Source organism: Salvelinus sp. IW2-2015, linkage group LG1 (genome assembly GCF_002910315.2).
Source record: "Salvelinus sp. IW2-2015 linkage group LG1, ASM291031v2, whole genome shotgun sequence".
In the NCBI taxonomy this organism is placed as follows: Eukaryota; Metazoa; Chordata; class Actinopteri; order Salmoniformes; family Salmonidae; genus Salvelinus; species Salvelinus sp. IW2-2015.
In genome coordinates, this window is record NC_036838.1 from 24,512,556 (window position 1) to 24,532,486 (window position 19,931).

The 19,931-nt window shown below is 43.3% G+C and overlaps 2 protein-coding genes across 4 annotated transcripts in view; one reads left to right on the top strand and one right to left on the bottom strand.

Annotated features, from left to right (window-relative positions):
- Nucleotides 1-6,740: 6,740 nt before the first annotated feature.
- LOC111963425 (bombesin receptor-activated protein C6orf89 homolog) lies at nt 6,741-10,972 on the bottom strand. Of its 3 annotated transcripts, none has more exons than XM_070443413.1 (8): nt 10,846-10,972; nt 9,810-10,178; nt 9,217-9,382; nt 8,930-9,096; nt 8,440-8,588; nt 7,973-8,108; nt 7,433-7,556; nt 6,741-7,236 (listed from the first exon to the last, which is right to left on the bottom strand). In XM_070443413.1, exons 2-8 carry the CDS (start codon nt 9,996-9,998, stop codon nt 7,172-7,174), a joined length of 996 nt encoding a protein of 331 aa, XP_070299514.1. In that variant the 5' UTR covers nt 9,999-10,178; nt 10,846-10,972; the 3' UTR covers nt 6,741-7,171. The 3 variants fall into 3 exon arrangements, with proteins under 3 accessions (XP_070299514.1, XP_070299515.1, XP_023842660.1); XM_070443414.1 differs by having other exon boundaries at nt 8,948-9,096; nt 9,810-10,238; nt 10,846-10,961; XM_023986892.2 differs by having other exon boundaries at nt 9,810-10,238; nt 10,846-10,961.
- A 318-nt stretch (nt 10,973-11,290) lies between these two features.
- Nucleotides 11,291-19,931, top strand: part of LOC111963458 (ADP-ribosylation factor-like protein 8A) — an 18,702-nt gene continuing 10,061 nt past the window's right edge. The window contains exon 1 of the mRNA XM_023986912.2: nt 11,291-11,703. Within this exon, the coding sequence (XP_023842680.1) occupies nt 11,581-11,703 (123 nt within the window). The 5' untranslated portion in view covers nt 11,291-11,580. The remainder of the gene's footprint in view (nt 11,704-19,931) is intronic.

Consider the following 19,931-nt stretch of genomic DNA (forward strand, 5'->3'; position numbering starts at 1 on the left):
TAGCTTTTTCAAACAGAAATGTGCATCCTGTAGCACAAACTCCATGGAGAATAAGACCACCTCCTCCCAGCTGCCCACTGCACTGAGGCTAGGAAACACTGTCACCACCGATAAATCTACGGTAAACGAGAATTTCAATATGCATTTTCAACAAGCGGCTGGCCATGCTTTCCACCTGGCTACCCTGGTCAACAGCTCTGCACCCCCCCACAGCAACTTGCCCAAGCCTCCCCCATCTCCCTTTCTCCTCACCCAAATCCAGATAGCCCATGTTCTGAAAGAGCTGCAGAATCTGGACCCCTACAAATCAGCTGGGCTAGACAATCTGGACCCTCTCTTTCTAAAATGATCCGCCGCAATTGTTGCAACCCTTATTACTAACTTGTTCAACCGCTCTTTCGTATCGTCTGAGATTCCTAAAGATTGGAAAGCTGCKACGGTCATCCCCCTCTTCAAAGGGGGAGACACTAGACCCAAACTGTTACAGACCTATATCTATCCTACCCTGCCTTTCTAAAGTCTTCGAAAGCCAAGTTAACAGATCTCCGACCATTTCGAATCCCACCGTACCTTCTCCGCAATGCAATCTGGTTCCCGAGCTGGTCATGGGTGCACCTCAGCCACGCTCAATGTCCTAAACGATATCGTAACCGCCATTGATAAAAGACAATACTGTGCAGCCGTCTTCATCGACCTGGCCAAGCCTTTCGACCCTGTCAATCACCGCATTCTTATTGGCAGACTCAACAGCCTTGGTTTCTCAATTGAATGCCTCGCCTGGTTCACCAACTACTTCTCAGATATATTTCACTGTTGTCCGGACCTCTCTGTCTCTATGGGGGTGCCACAGMGTTCAATTCTGGGGCCGACTCTTTTCTCTGTATACATCAATGATGTCGCTCTTGCTGCTGGTGATTCTCTGATCCACCTCTACGCAGACGACACCATTCTGTATACTTCTGGCCCTTCTTTGGGCACTGTGTTAACATACCTCCAAACAAGTTTCAATGCCATACAACACTCCTTCCGTGGCCTCCAACTGCTCTTAAATGCTATTAAAACTAAATGCATGCTCTTCAAACCGATCGCTGCCTGCACCTGCCCGCCCGTCTAGCATCACTACTCTGGACGGTTCTGACTTAGAATATGTGGACAACTACAAATACCTAGGTGTCTGGTTAGACTGTAAACTCTCCTTCCAGACTCACATTAAGCATCTCCAATCCAAAATTAAATCTAGAATCGGCTTCCTATTTCACAAACAAAGCCTACCTTCACTCATGCTGCCAAACATACCCTCGTAAAACTGACTATCCTACCGATCCTTGACTTCGGCGATGTCATTTACAAAATAGCCTCCAACACTCTACTCAGCAAATTGGATGTAGTCTATCACAGTGCCATTCGTTTTGTCACCAAAGCCCCATATACCACCCACCACTGCGACCTGTATGCTCTCGTTGGCTGGCCCTCGCTTCATATTCGTCGCCAAACCCACTGGCTCCAGGTCATCTATAAGTCTTTGCTAGGTAAATCCCCGCTTTATCTCAGCTCACTGGTCACCATAGCAGCACCCACCCGTAGCACGCGCTCCAGCAGGTATATTTCACTGGTCATTCCCAAAGCCAACTCCTCCTTTGGATGCCTTTCCTTCCAGTTCTCTGCTGCCAATGACTGGAACGAATTGCAAAAATCACTGAAGCTGGAGAATTATATCACCCTCACTAACTTTAAGCATCAGCTGTCAGAGCAGCTTACCGATCATTGCACCTGTACACAGCCCATCTGTAAACAACCCAACTACCTCATCCCCATATTGTTATTTTTTTGCTCCTTTGCACCCCAGTATCTCTACTTGCACATTCATTTTCTGCACCTCTATCACTCCAGCGTTAATGCTAAATTGTAATTATTTCTACACTATGGCCTATTTATTGCCTTACCTCCCTAATCTTACTACATTTGCACACACTGCGTATAGATTTTTCTATTGTGTTATTGACTGTATGTTTGTTTATCCCATGCGTAACTCTGTGTTTATGTCGCACTGCTTTGCTTTATCTTGGCCAGGTCGCAGAGGTAAATGAGAACTTGTACTCAACTGGCCTACCTGGTTAAATAAAAGGTGAAATAAAATGAACATACCTGACAAGCAACCTCACTCACAGTAGATCGGAAACACATTTATTTATAAATATTATCCTAACATTCAGCGTCTGACAATGTCATGACTCTAGCCCTCTAGCAGTGATGTGACCCCCCCTCCTGTCAGGAGGGGGCAGTTTTTGCAACAGCTCCATAAATTCCTGGCAGAGGCCCTCTTCTCCCTTGCAACATGCAGTATAGAGTGTCACAGTAAGACAAAGGGACTCTCCCACCAAATACTCCTACCTCCCGAATTGGAGAATGAAACATTATTCCTCATTTAGAGAATGTGGAAACAGTCAGTGGAGAAGCCAGCTACGACCCGGTCTGTTTTGTTTCGTATTTGTGACCTCATGAAAGACAACACAGCCACATTACCCTAACTCTGTTTAGACAGGTTCCTCAGTTATGAGGCTTGCATCTGAATGTGGGATAAAATGTCTAACGAAGTATAAGAATACTTTTGAAAAGATAATGTGATTTAGTCTTCAAAAATGAAAATCTTTGTTTTTGGTAACTTGTGCCCAGTCAGTAGCCACACCCCAAGTGAATAGACATTGGTTGGAAATGATGAACCAACCCCTTTTCCACTCTAGAATATAAGCTCCTGTGACGAAAAGTCACCAAATACCGTGAGGTCCTCATGTTTAAAAAGGGCTAATTGTAATTTCCACCCTGCAGGCCAGAACACGTGAGAGCTTGCTCCACACTTGAAATGGTATGAACTCTGAACTATTGATCACTCAAGAAGTGAGTCCTAGATTACAGCCTAACAGACTGCAGCTGGAAAGGTAGCAAATCTAGTAAGAACATTGACCGAAGCAGAAAATCACAACATCTCACTCCACAACGACCCGGAAGAATCTACAAAGGACAATGGCGACATCAACTGGGCAAACCAGAGCCTCACACCACCAGCTCAACTATCGAAGCCAGCTTCACATAAATACAATGCATTACCTTTCTCCGAACGAGCGATCATTAGTGGCATGGGTATTTGTGAGAATAGCTTCCCATGTCCGATAGAGACCCTTTCCTTAATCTTCCTTCTGAACCTCCCCTTTTCCTCTGAATCTATTGTGTTATAACCAAACTTTTTGTTTAGTCCACTAGGGACAGTATTTACTGTATGTTATTATGTATTGTATATTCTGTAATTGTTTAATTAGTTAGTAAATAAATAATTGAGCCAATGTGTGTATGGATGATTCATAGTAAAGGCTGGGTTCGTGCAGATAACCAAGAATTTTACGACTTTCAGATGAGACTGATATTATGTAAAGAATAATTAATGACTGATTGACTGCTATTGATATAAAAGATCWTSWWMTWWWWAAAAWWAWTMAWRSWWRKTTTGTCAAGTCAGTTAAGAACAAATTCTTATTTACAATGACGGCCTAGGAACAGTGGGTTATAACTGCCTTGTTCAGAGGCAGAACGACKGATTTTTACCTTGTCAGCTCAAGGATTCGATCTAGCAACCTTTTGGTTACTGGCCCAACACTCTAACCACTAGGCTACTTGCCACCATTTAAGAATGGATTTGGGAGATAGCCGCTTTATATAAACTAACTCTTCCGTGGTGCACCAGGTTATTAATGAGTTAATTGTTGCATGGTTTAATTCAATCACAATCAATCAAACGTTAGGTAATCYATTTGATAATAGCTTGGCATCACATTAAAGAAGCCAGAGACGACACAGGAGTGCATGAAATCAAACTATTTGATATAATGCTCTGATTTTAAGATCCAACATGGAAATTATTGCACATTTTATAACATCATGATTTAAAGGGATATCAAAAATACAATAGTCAAATTAAAGTGTTGATTTCCATGACACCTATTAAGCACACACAACCAAAACAAGTGTCCAATTCTTGACTCACATTGCAATTTGATCATACAAAACTATTGTTCAAAGCCAATAAAAAAAGGTTGAATTGCCGCTGTCACCAAAGTAATCACATTTAAAGCCAGTGATATACATTGCCCCGTTTCAATACAAAGAACCCACAGTGGACTGCTTGAAGGACACCAAATTAAGTAGCCTTGAGCTTGCTAACAGAAAAATAAAATAGGGAGAATATTAGCTACAGATAGTATGCCAGTTAATGTGATATTACCTATTATAAGTCTTTGGTTACTGGACCCCAAAAATCTTTGGTTATATCACATTATCTGGCATACAATCTGTAGCTAGGATAATATATGCAATGACATACAGTGCACTATAAGTAAGGCGTGATAAGAAAAAGGCAAGCTTGAACTCAAGGGAAATGTGTCAGGTTTAGGAAGGAGGTGATGATATTGGTTGGTCAAAGCTGAGGGCCTTGAACCACAACTATATTTTGAGTGGCAAAGAAGATGTAATGGTAAAGATGTCTCACCCACCCAACTGGGTTTCAGACAGTAGAGAGAACCTGAGAGCCACTTCCTGTGTGGATTCTAATTTATATCCACCCAGAGAACTTTGATGGGTGGATATAAATGGCATGTTATGGAAGGGTCCAGAAACTTTTTTGCTATTTCATTTGTTTGAGAAACTTACCCCAACCAGCAATTCACTTCCTCGTTGTGCAGTATGGTGGCACTGAAAAAACATGAACAAATCTCCAAAAACATCCAAATACTTAAAAACGGAAAAGCTCTCAGTATAGTGATGCAGTTCTTAAGATGTACACATGAAATTGTCTCAGCAACGTTGTATTCTATTTTGGYTAAGTTCCTCAAAAACAAGTGGAATCGCAAAGAAAATGTCTAGACCCTTCTAGCATGCCATTTACATATATAWAAAAAAAATCTAACTTCTTTAATAGACTATTTTTGGCACTATCCTCCGAGTTCATACGAAAGAGGGAATTGGACATGTGTACTACCAAAGAACAGATGCATTCATAGTATGTATTATGCAATATGGCAGTAGTACATGCCACTACATCCACAGTCATGAAGAGATGAACAATAATAACCACTTAATAGCTTAGGTTCCAGTACATGGACATCATTTGAACTTGAAACAATAAATAATGATAAAAGAAGACAGCTCCAACAGGGAAGCTGAAAAACAGATGAATTTAAAATGTTAAAATATAGCTTAACAATAAGGCCATAACGTGACAATGGTGAATTCTGAGAGATTAAAACTCTATAAACATTATGTTGACAACAGAACAGGATCAAATCTCTGAACATCGATAGTCCATGTCGCTATTCACATAATAATAAGGAATTCCCCTCAACCATGCCCACAAATTGGGGAAAACAAAACTTATTTCCCAATGACCCCCAGTGTAAAAGAGCCAACTTTGTCATCCATTTTTTGGTAGACAGAAATAACAAAACATGGAGAAAATCTGCTGTGTTGTTCAATGTACATGTAACCAGGTCAAAAATCACGACCAGCGGTTCCAAATGCTCCCACACAGGGAAATGGAGCCTGCGAGAAGAGCCCTGTGGCTTCAGGCTATTCTCGGCGTGGGAGATGTGGGGCCCTGGTGTCTGAGTAGGCTAAAGGTAGCTATGTGTGTAGAAAACATTTAATCATAGGTAAGACATTTAACTTGTTTAGTATAGTCCGTTTGTAACGCCACTCACTACTTCTTTTTTTGTGTGTTTGTCTTGGCTAGCTTAATGTTCCGGTCGGTAGCCGGTAGCACTCACTCGGCTGCTAGCACCATCATGTAAAGGCGCATGAGGGAAGCCCTAGAATATTTATTTTTTCAAAGTAGTGAGAACGCAAGCAATGTTGAAACAACAAAAAAATTGCATTTGAAAAATGTTTTGGCTGTGAACCAATGGGGTAACCTAGGTAACTACAGGTTGTTTCCCCCACAAGCGGCAGGGCCGCAACATTTGATCTAATACCGACTGGGACTATAACATTAGTGACAAAACATCAAACACTGTGACATCATCAACAAATTCTGGCTTGTTAGTGCTCACGCGGGAGACTGGATGYCATGGGAAAAAGCAGTGACAAAACAAAAACAGTTAGTGAAAAGAACCTTAAGAAATAGAATTTCAGTCTTTCTGAAATTATGGCACAAGCACTTATCGTCAACTATATATTAAATACAATATCTGCACTTTCAGTAATCAAATGCAATTCACCAAACTGACAAATCAATTTCATACATCCTCCTAACCAACTGTCATTGTTACACTAGCAGCGACATGTTGYACTTAGGTGATGAATACGGTCCGGTATAAGAGTGAGTAGATGAAGGGAGGGCAGCGCCACAAAACTGTCCCATTATTCCTGTTGTGGCTGTGTGATTTGATCACAACTAAAAAACATAACCAAAACAATCTTGAACATTTCAACTGAARAAAACAGAGGCAAGACCTTCTGCTGTTAATCAGTCACGCTCCATTTTTCCTCTGAGGCAAACAGTCCGAGTTTGAGAACATTCCAGCCTCTTCCTCATCGAGACACACACCTCCAAGCCTGAGAGTGGTCTCTCCCTGCTTACAACCATCCAGTTGTCTTAGATCTGCGAAGGGATATCAACGAAGAGGCACAAGTAGGGGCTAGAGAGGAGTTTGGTATTAGGCCAGAAAGGGGTAAGGGTTAGAGATGAGTTTGGTATTAGGCCAGAGAAGGGTAGGGGAGATGAGAGGTGTTCAGATTTCTTCACTATATCTTGTGCCTGTGGTGAGTGTTCTTTCCCATACCTAGAGGAGGGCGGGACTAGCCTGCAAGGGACGGTTAAAAGGTCCAATCACACTCCAACTCTACAGGAAGTGATATTCTCAGCCAGTCTGCAGATGTCTGGACTGGAGTGGAGTTTCAACAGTTCTGTATGACAGAACCCTTGACTCACTCTCTCCCTCCGTCTTCCTCCCATTCTGTCTCATTCAGTTGTTCCTCTCCTCCCTCAGAAAGTGGAGCCGTCACAAACTATGTTTTGGTCTCGGCCGGGGAACAGCTCCATCTGCCAGTAAAGCGGGTCAGCGTACACTGGCAGGGTCAAAGCACAAAGGTCACAATGAGGTCAAACTAAATGCAAATTTGTATAGGTCTAAATCAGGCTTTGGTCTCGGCCGGGGAACAGCTCCATCTGCCAGTAAAGCGGGTCAGCGTACACTGGCAGGGTCAAAGCACAAAGGTCACAATGAGGTCAAACTAAATGCAAATTTGTATAGGTCTAAATCAGGCTTTGGTTACTGCCTAGCACAAACACACGATTCAAATAATTAACTAATAATGGTCACAGTATACTTACAATATTACACAGTATACTTGCAGTGTGTGTGTGTGTGTGTATGTGTGTTCTTCTCACCCATATCTCCAGGTCCCAGCCAGAGGTTGAAGGAGCTGCAGTGTTTCTGACAGTGGTGGACAGGGAGCACTCTAACTGTGGGCAGGCCCTCTCCTACCACCAGCCAGCCCAGCACTCGCACCCCCTAAAACACACACGCACAAAACCACTGTAACAGCACACGGCTGAATCAAGACTAACACCATAACAACAAACATACAGTGCCGTCGGAAAGCATTCAGACCCCTTGACTTTTTCAACATTTTGTTACAGCCTTATTCTAAAATTGATTAAATAAATAATTTGCTAATAAAAACTAAACCTGAAATATCACATTTACATAACTATTCAGACTTTGTTGAAGCACTTTTGGCAGTCATTACAGAATCGAGTCTTCTTGCGGGGTATTGTGTGTAGATTGCTGAGGATTTTTTGTATTTTTAATCCATTTTAGAATAAAGCTAACATAACAAAATGTGGAAAAAGACAAGGGGTCTGAATACTTTCCCGAAGGCACTGTACATGCTTGTCTATTTGGACTTCGTTAGAGGCCAGACTCACTCTGCTCTGAGAGTTGGCACTATGCGTGACCAGGCAACGCTGCAATGTTGTTCCGGCGCTGTCCAGTAGGGGACATAGATCAGCGTTGGGGAACAGCCACCGTAACACCTTCTCTCTGGCCACAGATGTAAACCTCCTAGAGAAAGAAGGGGAGGACACTGAGAAATGCATCCTTATTTTCTTCCTTCCTTGAGACCTGTTTACTGAATGACTAAGTCATGCTCATTCATATGCATGTGGGTGTGGTTGGGTTTCTATGTGTGTGCATGTGCATATCTGCACGCAAGTGTGTGTATCTACATTAAATTTTATTTGTCACATGCGCCGAATACAACAGGCCGTACAGTGAAATGCTTACTCACAAGCCCTTAACCAACAACGCAGTTTTAAGACAAATACCTACAAAAAATAAAAAATAAAGTAACAAATAATTAAAGAGCAGCATATACGTGTTAGTGTGTGTGTACCAGAGCAGGGTGAAGTTTGCTGGGCCCTGTGGAAAACACTCGTCATGTGACAGTAGGTTGTCCTTCTCCACTAGTATACTCATGGAGCCGGAGTGCGCTGAGTAGAGCTCCTCTAGCTGCTGCCTCTGCATGCACAGATACTCCCCACCCTGCATAAAGACAGAGGACATACGTCAGGCACAGGGCAGAAAAGACTGCCGACGTTAGCTAAATGAACTAGCACAATATTTATATGCTGTGATGGACCTGTAAACAATAAGCATACTGAACACTCACTTTCAGGTACATTGTTGTTTTTACAGTCTAACTAAGATTTTCAGTCTAACAAAAACTTTTCCTTTAAGTGATATTGTTGTTTTCCTGTTGAACTAAAATGTATATTTGAGTAAATTTGTATGGTMTTAGTGTTTCAAGTTTTATTAGCCATTCGGTATGTACGGGACACGCATGGTTTACATCGTCCAACGAAATGCTTACTTGAATTGCTTACTTGCAGTGGTGGTCGTACCTTAAGCAGCACAGGCTGTGGCCCCCTGCGCATGGCTGCAGACTCTCTGAGGGTCTCGGGGACCTCCAGCACAGAGGAGACCTCTGCACAGCCAGAACAGTTGACCAGGCCCTGCCGCAGAGCCCCCACACTCCACCACTCATGGAAACCTACAGGAGAGACAGTCCGGAAGCTGTTATTACACACACACTGGCTAGGAACAAATATCCATCTATAGTGAACAACTAAGAATAGTGTCTAACATAGGTCTTTTCCCTCTGTAACTGTACCTTGCAGGTTGTACTTCTTGGCGATGGGCAGAGCTAGTAGTCTGACGTGGCTGAGGGGAGAGGACCAGTTGTGTCCCCCCGTGTACATCACACCTAGCTGGGGCTGAGTGTGGGGGTAGGTGAAGGCCAGCACCACCACCAACAGAAAGCCTACCGCTACCACAAACTACAGTAAGGAGATGAGGACAAGTGAGAGGATGGTTGATCAATGCAAAGATTGACATTAAGGGTTGCCTTATTACCGGGGCAAGTGACCCAAGTAGACCTGCAAGTTGAGCCTGCTCTGAGGTTTCCACCAAAATGCAAAGAATTCKAGTAGTCTGGTCTTGCTGGGTCCTCCCGTGTGTAGGTGAATAGCCACTTTACATTTTCAGGCAAGTGATCATAATCTTCCGGCAACCAAAAAAATGCTCCTGACTTGCCCAATTGGGCGAGTGCCTTTCAAACCTTAATGTCAATCCCTGCAATGTGCTTTTGATATGTTGACTGGCATATTATTAGCTGATGGACATCGAAAGTCCCATTGCTTGATGTATGATCTGTGGCCACCACACGTGTGTGTGTGTGTGTGTGTGTGTGTGTGTACATCTTACCTTGATAGTGGCTCGAAGGATGGGGAATTGTGGCGGGTCTCGTCGAGGCTCGTTGGTCTCCAGGACTTGTTTGATAAACTTCTCGATCTCCCTCTCCGACATGCCATAGCGATACCCCGACTGGCGGAGAATATCGATGCTCTCTGACAGCTTGTCGTAGATGCAAGGCTCACTCAGTGTGGTGCCCATGACAAACGTGGTCCAACTGAATCTAGTCAACAGTTATTTTAGAAGGGACAGTGCCTCTAGTCTTTGGTTTGTTGCTGTGTAACTCATATTCCCTCGGAGGTTGGGAAAAACAGCACTTCCAAAGCCCCAGACAGAAGTTACACAAACAATCCAGATGATATAGTGGAACTTGGCCTTGGACTGTGGTCAAAAACATACACCATGTCAATGTCAACACAAGCATTCAGAGGCCCACGTGAACTGTAAGCAACAAAAAAAATGGTTAGATTGACATAGAGTTGAACTTGGTAGACGCGTTCTGTACATTTGTAGTTTTATGTTAAGGACATATGTCTCTGCCTGCTTAGATGTTCTCCCAACGTTTTCAACCTCTCAATTGTTTGTTGACAATATTGTCATGTGCACAAAAATGTAACCTTTATTTAAACTAGGCAAGTCAGTTAAAAACACATTCTTATTTACAATGACCCTAACGCCGCAGGGCCAATTGTGCGCCACCCTATGGGAATCCCAATCACGGCCGGTTGTGATACAGCCAGGAATCGTCCCATGGTCTGTAGTGACGCTTCTACCACTGAGATGTACTGTAGTGCCTTAGACCGCTGCGCCACTCGGGAGCCCCAGTGAATGCAGTTTTTATCGTTTTACCTTTATCATGAAATGAGTGTGTCAGTTGCAGCAGTGGGGTAAACAAATAAAGTTAGCTAAGTGGCTAGGGTCAGATATTTAAGAAAATTAGTCTCTGCTAAGTTAGCTAGTAAGCTAGCTAACTTAGCTACTAACAGGTGTAGCTATATTTTATAAGATCAAGTAAACACCATATGTCAAACAGTGAACACGAACTCACCGTAATTAACGGTTAATGTGCAATTACAGATCTAGTTTGTCTTGTTCATATTTAGCTTCGTGTCGACCAACCAACCTTTTCCCACTTTTCTTGGTGCTTGAGAATTTGCGATGTCACTTGACTTCCCTGTTTTACAGATTCAAGTTGAGAGTGTCAACATCAGATTCGAGTAGCAAAACTCAAGATTGATGTTTAAATATACTGTAACGACCCTATAATTAGTACATTTGTATGAATTAAAACTAACGTATATTCTTACTCTTGTTTGTCTTGTATTGGCAGTATTTGTTTCGCATGTATAAAATAAATAAATAGACGAATCTGCCACAAAATGTTATATTTAGTGTAATATATCTTACCAACCGGTAGAGGGCGCACCTTCCAGAGTGACTCGTTTTTACACCTCAGTGATCGCAACTGCAGCTACTCATACTTGCTCCTTTCATCAAAGCGCCCCTTTCCGCGCATTGTTTCGTGGATCAGCTGTGCATGGATCTAAAACCCCACCCGATTAGGAAGGAAAGAAGGAAAAAAAAAGCAATAATGACCGCAAGAAAATAAGAGGCTTTAAAAACAATTAACATTCTGTAAGGCGTAAAATCAAAACACCGCCGTTTATATTGCGATCCTTGAGGACTGAAACGGGTTACATCTTCGCATTCCTCCCATTTGATCGCAGCGGCGGTGAAGACATTCAGTCAGTTGATATTTTGCTACCCTAGCCACTCTCTCAAGATGATAGCCCTTTTTAACAAGCTGTTGGACTGGTTTAAACAGTTATTTTGGAAGGAGGAGATGGAGTTGACACTGGTCGGTCTGCAGTATTCGGGGAAAACCACCTTCGTCAACGTAATAGCGGTAATTTCTCAGTTTACTCGCTTCGTCTGTGTGTGCACCGATTACGATGGGAATAGACCTTTGCACAAAGTAGCGGTCTCGTGATTGAAACGCCGCTCCTCCTTTCAATTGGTACAGTGTCGCAGCATTATTCGTAATCCGGACCMTTTCGTCCTGGCTAGAAACAAATAGTCTCTGTGTGTGTGTGAATAATGTCTAGATGTAATTGAATAGGACGATATGCTATATTAATTGGCCTATATGATTTATTGAGGGATGGAGACTGCATTACAACCTTGAAATGGTACACTGTTATTTCATTGTACTCCAGAGTGTAAAATGTGTTGGGGATAAATCTGCACAGGAATGTCCAAACCAAGGTCTTGGATTAGGATGCTGATACTGTTTACATGGATGTATGACAAGGAAGTAGAAAAGGCCAAGACTAGGACCAGAAATGATCAAGGCATAGGCCTACATTGGTTGTAGTACTTTTACACACTGCAGGCTACACCAGGCCCTAAAATATTGTATCTCTCTGACATACAACCAGTAGGTCACAGTTGGGCTGTACATTCGATATTGGCCTCCACTCTGATTGTATTCATTGTATCACCCACTCCTCATTTGCTTCTACTTTGTGGCAACAACAACCCCTTTCACCTGCTCCATTGCAACACTGTATCAAGCCTCTCACCAGGCAGRGTGTGATTGTAGTGATATCCTTGCAGTGTGGTATGTCAATGGGTTTATAATGGTTTGTACATTCTACAGGTATTTTTGTATGAAGAGGACATGATTAGCCTATCTTGATTCGATTTTGTGTTAATACTGTAGGTGTGTGTGTGTGTGTTCACCCCTTTACCAGTGCTGATGAGTATTCCCTCTGCGAACACACACAAAACCAGGCTGTGCAGAAGAAGGTCATATGTGTATAAATTCACCCGTTTATAGAGCGCATAAATTAAACCTGGACCTCACCTCCTTGCATCTGCCTGCTCCAGCTGAGCCCAGCTGAGCCCAATCTCCCAGCCCTATCTTCATCCCCTAGCCTAGCAAGCTGCCTGATCTTGCGAGCTTACATGAATGTTCGCTGCACGGATATGCAGTAATCAGCCTTATGAGGCTACCCAGGCCCTGCCTCAGACCCTGCCCTTGCTCCTACCCAACCTGAGCCCAATCCTCATCCCCTGCTCCAGCCCATCCCCAGGCACAGCCAGCCCCAGCCAATTACCCAGCCTCAGCTCATTCTGCTGCCCCATTCACAGCTCCAAGTCCAGCCGATTTCCCCATCACCATCTCCATTTTCTGCCCCATACTCAGCCTATTCCCGGCCCTGTGCCCATCCCCCAGGCCCACTTAGTTCAGGGTTCCCTAACTCACTGTCCGGGGCCATATCCGTCTGGTTTCATAGACCGTCCAATTCCCAACTTCCTGATCCTTATGGCGTATCTGTTGAGCTGCCACAGGTGGCAGTGAGTGGGGTTGTGCTGTCTTGTTTGAGGAGTGAGAATCAGAAGGCTGTCAGCCCTGGCCCTGGCTCCCCACTGAGTGTTAGACAGGGACTTGGGAAGATGGTGACTTAATGACTCATCCTTGTTTGTCAGATCCTCCCATCTGGCAGTTTTGTGTCTCGTCTGTCTCATAACAGTCCCAGTGAGTGGCAGTTAAGTGTCATTTATCGGTCTGCTTTTATTACACAACTGAAGGCCCAGAGGCTAACTCAGCCATGCTCTGATCAGTATGCACAGGTTATGGGTGACTGCAGTATGATCACATAGTAGGTAAGTGTATTTTTAATGGTGTAGTTTTCTAACTTTTTGGGATGACACTTTCKGATAGGGATGTAATGTATAGAGCATAAATGGCGTTCTGTTCCATTTTAATACAGAGGGAATCATATCAGTTCTAGACATTACATTTCTATGTCCAGGTTGTTGTGAAYGCATTGACGCAAGATCCCACTCGTACTAAGAAATCCAAGTACAGATCTGTAGGCTAGGCTATAGGCTATGTAACAAGATGGCGCCGACAGACATGGTCGCCCTGTTCCTAGCTCCTAGTCTACTTTGCAGTATTTATTTTTTGCTGTGTTATTTCTTACATTATTTGTGCTTAATGTTTCTTGCATTATTACATACAGCCGAAAATAACTTTTGTATATTAGATCYGCAGTCGCTCACCAGCATTTCGATCAGAAATGAGGCTTTCCTGAATTGGATCTTTTGTTTGTACCCCTGAGGGAATTTCACTCATCCCAGGGGCTGCTCAAAGACGCCGTTGATGGAAAGACGAATATGGAGTGGGCTTTAAGTCTGACTCAGGATGCGTACATACCATCCACCGCTTCCGAGTATATTACTCYCTAATGTTCAGTCCCTGGACAATAAAGTAGACAAGCTCCGGGCGAAGAGCTCCTTCCGGAGAGACATCAGGGACACTTTGTAACATACTTTGTTTTACGGAATGATGGCTCTCCGGATATACTGTCCCTGTCCAWACAGCCAACAGGGTTCTCCCTTCATCGTGCGGACAGGAAGAAATAACTATCTGGGGAAAAGAAAGGTGGAGGCGTATATTTCATGATTAACTACTCATGGTGTGATTATGGTAACGTACAGGAACTCAAGTCTATTTTTTTTCTCCCAATCTGGAACACCTCAACATCAAATGCAGACCGCATTACCTCCCGAGATAATTCTCTTCGGTCATCGTCACGGCCGTGTATATCCATTCTGCCCCTCCCCCCCTATAGACAGGAATCTTTGGTCTGACCAATCAGAATCTATGCTTCTAYATTGTTTTGATCACACAAACTGGGATATTTTCCGGGTTGCCTCCAAGAATAGCATTGTCGTATACACTGACTCGGTGACTGGGTTCATCAGGAAGTGCATAGAGGATGTTATTCCCACTGTGACGATTAGAACTCARCCAAACCAAAKACTGTGCATAGATGGCAGCATTCGCGCAAAAMTGAAAGCACAAACCACCGCATTTAACCATGGCAAGGTGACTGMGAACATGGACGTGTACAAACAGAGCTGCTATGACATCCGTAAGGCAACCAAACAGACAAAACGTTAGTGCAGGGACAAAGTGTATTTGCAATTCAATGTCTAAGATGCAAGACATATGTGGCAGGGACTCCAGAAAATCACAGATTATAAAGGGAATACCAGCCACGTCTTGGACACCGACGCCTTGCTCCCGGACAAGCTAAACACCTTCGCCCACTTCGAGGAAAACACAGTGCCGCCGACGCGAGCCACCATCGCCCACAAAGACTTTGAGCTCACGTTKTTCGTGGGCGACGGGAGTAAGACATTTAAAACGTGATAACATTCGCAAGGCTGCCGACCCAGATGGCATCCCTAGCCGCGTCCGCAGAGCATGTGCAGTCCAGCTGGCTCGAGTGTTTTTTGACATATTCAATCTCTCCCTATCCCTGTCTGTTTTCCCCACTTGCTTCAAGATGTCCACCGTTGTTCCTGTACCCAAGAAAGCGTGGCCATGCACGTCTCCAACTCATTCACCAAGTTCGCAGACAACAGCAGTGGTAGGCCTGATTACCAACAATGACGAGACGGCCTACAGGGAGGAGGTGAGGGCCCTGGCAGAGTGGTGCCAGGAGAATAAATAACATCTCCCTCAACGTTAACAAAACAAAGGAGCTAAAAGTAGACTTCGGGAGACAGCAGAGAGAGCGCGCCCCCATCCACATCAACGGGGCCGCAGTGGAGAGGATGAAACGCTACATGTTCCTCTGCGTGCACATCACGGACAACCTAAAATGGGTCCATCCTCACAGACAGTGCGGGGAAGAAGGCACTAAGACCCTCACAAACTTCTACCGATGTACCATTGAGAGCATCCTGTCGGGCATCCTGTAGGGCTCTCCAGAGGGTGGTGCGGTCAGCCCAACGCAGTACCTGGGGAACGCTGCCTGCCTTAAGACATATACAGCACCCGGTGGCACAGGAAGGCATTTACAGCCACCTGAGCCACGGCCTGTTCACACCGCTACCATCTAGAAGGCGGAGACAGCTGGGACCGAAGAAACAGTTTTTCAATCTCTATCTCCAGGCCATCAGTCTGTTAGTCACCACTAGCCGGCCGCTGCCCAGTACCCTGCCCTGAACTTAGTCACTGTTACTAGCCGGCTACCACCCGGTACTCTACCCTGCACCTTAGAGACTGTTGCCTTATGTACAGTACATAGTCATTGAACACTGGTCACTAATAATGTTTACATACTGTTTTACCCACTTCATATGTACATACTGTATTCTAGTCAAGACTCATCCTATATACAGTTGAAGTCGGAAGTTTACATACACCTTAGCCAAATACATTTAAACTCAGTTTCTCACAATTCCTGACATTTAATCCTAGTAAAAATTCCCTGTCTTAGGTCAGTTAGGATCACCACTTTATTTTAAGAATGTGAAATGTCAGAATAATAGTAGAGTTTACATACACTCAATTAGTATTTGGTAGCATTGCCTTTAAATTGTTTAACTTGGGTCGAACGTTTCGGGTTGCCTTCCACAAGCTTCACACAATAAGTTGGGTGAATTTTGGCCCATTCCTCCTGACAGAGCTGGTGTAACTGTCAGGGTTTGGTTAGGCCTCCTTGCTCGCAACACGCTTTTCAGTTCTGCCCACAAATGTTCTATAGGACTGAGGTCAGGGCTTTGTGATGGCCACTCCAATACCTTGACTTTGTGTGTCCTTAAGCCATTTTGTCATGAGATGTTGCTTCAATATATCCACAAATTTTGCTTCCTCATGAAGCCATCTATTTTGTGAAGTGCACCAGTCCCTCCTGCAGCAACGCACATAACGATGGGTCATTATGGCCAAACATTTCTATTTTTTTTTCTTTAGACCAGAGGACATTTCCTCAAAAAGTACGATCTTTGTCCCATGTGCAGTTGTAACACAGTCAGGCATTTTTATGGTTGTATGGAGCAGTGGCTTCTTCCTTGCTGAGCGGCCTTTCAGGTTATGTCGATATAGACTCGTTTTACTGTGGATATTGATACTTTTGTACCTGTTTCCTCCAGCATCCTCAAAGGTCCTTTGCTCTTGTTCTGGGATTGATTTGCACTTTTCGCACCAAAGTACGTTATCTCTAGGAGACAGAACGGTCTCTTTCCTGAGCGATATGACGGCTGCGTGGTCCCATGGTGTTTATACTTGCGTACTATTGTTTGTACAGGGGAACGTGGTACCTTCAGGCGTTTGGAAATTGTTCCCAAGGATAAACCAGACTTGTGGAGGTCTACAATTATGGAGTTGTGGAGGTCTTGGCTGATTTCTTTTGATTTTACCATGATGTCAAGCAAAGAGGCATTTAGTTTGAAGGTAGAGCTTGAATACATCCACAGGTACATCCAATTGACTCAAATTATGTAAATTATGTCAATTAGCCTATCAGAAGCTTCTAAAGCCTTGACATTTTTGGATTTCCCAAGCTGTTTAAAGGCACAGTCAACTTAGTGTATGTAAACTTCTGACCCACTGGAATTGTGATACAGTGAAGAAATCTGTCTGTAAACAATTGTTGGAAAAATGACTTGTGTCATGCACAAAGTAGATGCCCTAACCGACTTGCCAAAACTATAGTTTGTTAACAAGAAATTTGTGGAGTGGTTGAAAAACAAGTTTTAATGATTCCAACCTCAGTGCACGTAAACTTCCGACTTCAACTGTATCTACTGCTGTACACACCTTTTCTATTCATATTCTGTCCATAATGTCTATACACACCATCATATACATATAGATTTATTCCGGACTCTGACATTGCGCGTTCTGAAATGTCTTAATTATATATATTTTTTTGGATTTGTGTGTATTATTAGGTGTTACTGCACTGGAGCTAGAAACATAAGTATTTCGCTGCACCTGCGATAACATCTGCAAAATATGTGTACGTAACTAATCAAATTTGATTTATGTACAAATATGTTTTCATATAGGATGGGATAGATGAGGTGAGATACACCCTCCTCCCCCAAATAGCAGACTGGGACCAACAGGGCTAAATGCAATCTATTATAGCTAGGGCCCTTACTCTTTTCTTACCATGTGACCTGACCAGGACAACCTCAAGGCCTAATTCCTTTTCTGGTCAGGTCATGCAGTCAGGGAAAAACTCAGGACCCCAATTATATCATCATCTCTAGACAGGGAGTGACATTATGCTTAAATGGCATCTGACTTAACAATGAGTTCCATGTGACGTTGATACAATGTTGTGAGGTCTTGTGAGGACAATGGCCCTCCTTGACAGGATGCCATGACAGGCATTCACRGAGAGATTTTTATTTTTTATTTAACTAGGCAAGTCAGTTAAGAACAAATTCTTATTTACAATGACGGTCTAGGAATAGTGGTTTAACTGCCTTGTTCAGGGGCAGAACGACAGATTTTTACCTTGTCAGCTCGGGGCTTCGATCTAGCGATTTTTCGGTTACTGGCACAGCGCTCTAACCACTAGGCTACCTACTCTGGGATCCTCTCCAATATTTAGGTCAGATGTTGTTCAGTGGTTATGAAGGAGGAACAAAGGCCTCACTTATTTCCTCCCAAGTTGATATGAAGTCACTCCATGATCAAAACAGTAGGCTTGGCTGTAGGCAAATCCTATTGACCTTTTTACATAGGCTCCCTGTTTGGGGTTTCTATATCCAGGAATGTTTGCCCTTTGAATAAAAAGTGATTTCTCTAGTTTTGCTATCATTTCCATTTGGACTGTTTATGGAAGTTTACATCTTAATCTTAGGGATTTAGGTCAAAATCACAGTTTTGATTGATTCCATGGGAACTTTGAGCTCACAATCTTTGCATTGGGACATATGCAGCTTTTGCATGAGGAAATACACAACAGATAAAGCTCGTCACAGTTGCGTCCATTGATCCCAATTGATCYTCGGGCTATMTATTATTTGAAATACACAAACAGGCTACACACAGTTCAGATAGGCCTACACACAAGTGTATGAWCCCCCTGCCTGCTTCTGAAAGTCTGTGAGAGACTTATTCCCTTGGCTGAACAGGTCTTTGCTAGTAATGTGTCGGTCTGGGCTGAAATATAGTTCTAGGTTGCATTAGTCTTGTCTGAGCCACTTCTACAGCATGATCAGGTCAACACATCGCCCCCGGGACCACGGAAATTACACTAGTTTCAGGACCCTATAGAGTGAAAGTGGAATATTGATGTCAAGTAGAGATATGGCTTTGTGCCCTAGTGTTCTACTTTGACTTAGTATACTTCTTTAACCTTTGCCTCAACCGAACTGACTTCATAAACAAAGWGCATCAGGTGGTGGTGTGGAATAAGCTTGTTTTGTAATGATGGCACAAGGACAACCGCAGTGGGTGCTCTTTAAGTTGTTCGTCCCTCTGCTTCCTGTGTTGTGCTCAACTCGAAAAGGTCGTTCGTCAAAGAGAGTACAGTAGCAGTATTCCGACTGTACAAGATGGAGGCTTTCTTCTTGAGTTAACCTACAAGCGCCTCAAATGGAGTCTTCACAATGCATTTTACTCATATTTTTCACTATTTGGTTTATATTTCTAAACTGATTTAGACTTGGAGATTAACATGACACTACCGCTGCATATGTTTAGTCATTTTCAGCTGAACTCGTGACATTTTTCCTGAAAGTTGTGTTGTCTAGGCTGAACTCTGGTGTCAGCATTCTGCAGATTTTAATGACTAGTCCGAAATGTCAGCTCCGGGGTGAAGTTTCCCCTAGGTACAGATCAAACATTCCCTTTCCCTCCCCATTCCTAACCTTAAAAAGGGGCAATCTGCAGTTGCCACATACATTTTTGGAATTGTAAATGAATGATATGTACTCATTGATTCTTGAAGTATATAACTTATAAATGCCTCATAAGCTTAGTTCAACTGTCGTACCCCATCAGAAACCTATATATATATATATATATATATATATATATATATATATACACACGTTTGTTTTACCTTTTTGTTTGTAAACAAAGTAAACGTAAACAAACACTATATAGCCTCAAAACATGGTTTAATCTATCACTTTGATATCATGGATGGTCAGTCCTTGCACCCATAGCTCTGTCTATGAATTTGAGAGCAGTTCCATTTCTCCAGCCCCTTCCCTTAGCTTTTTATCGAAAGGGGCGGGGAGGCTCTTTGTTACTGTTTCAACCGATGGTTGCCCCTTTAAACATAAGTGGGGGGAAATGCGAAACGGATC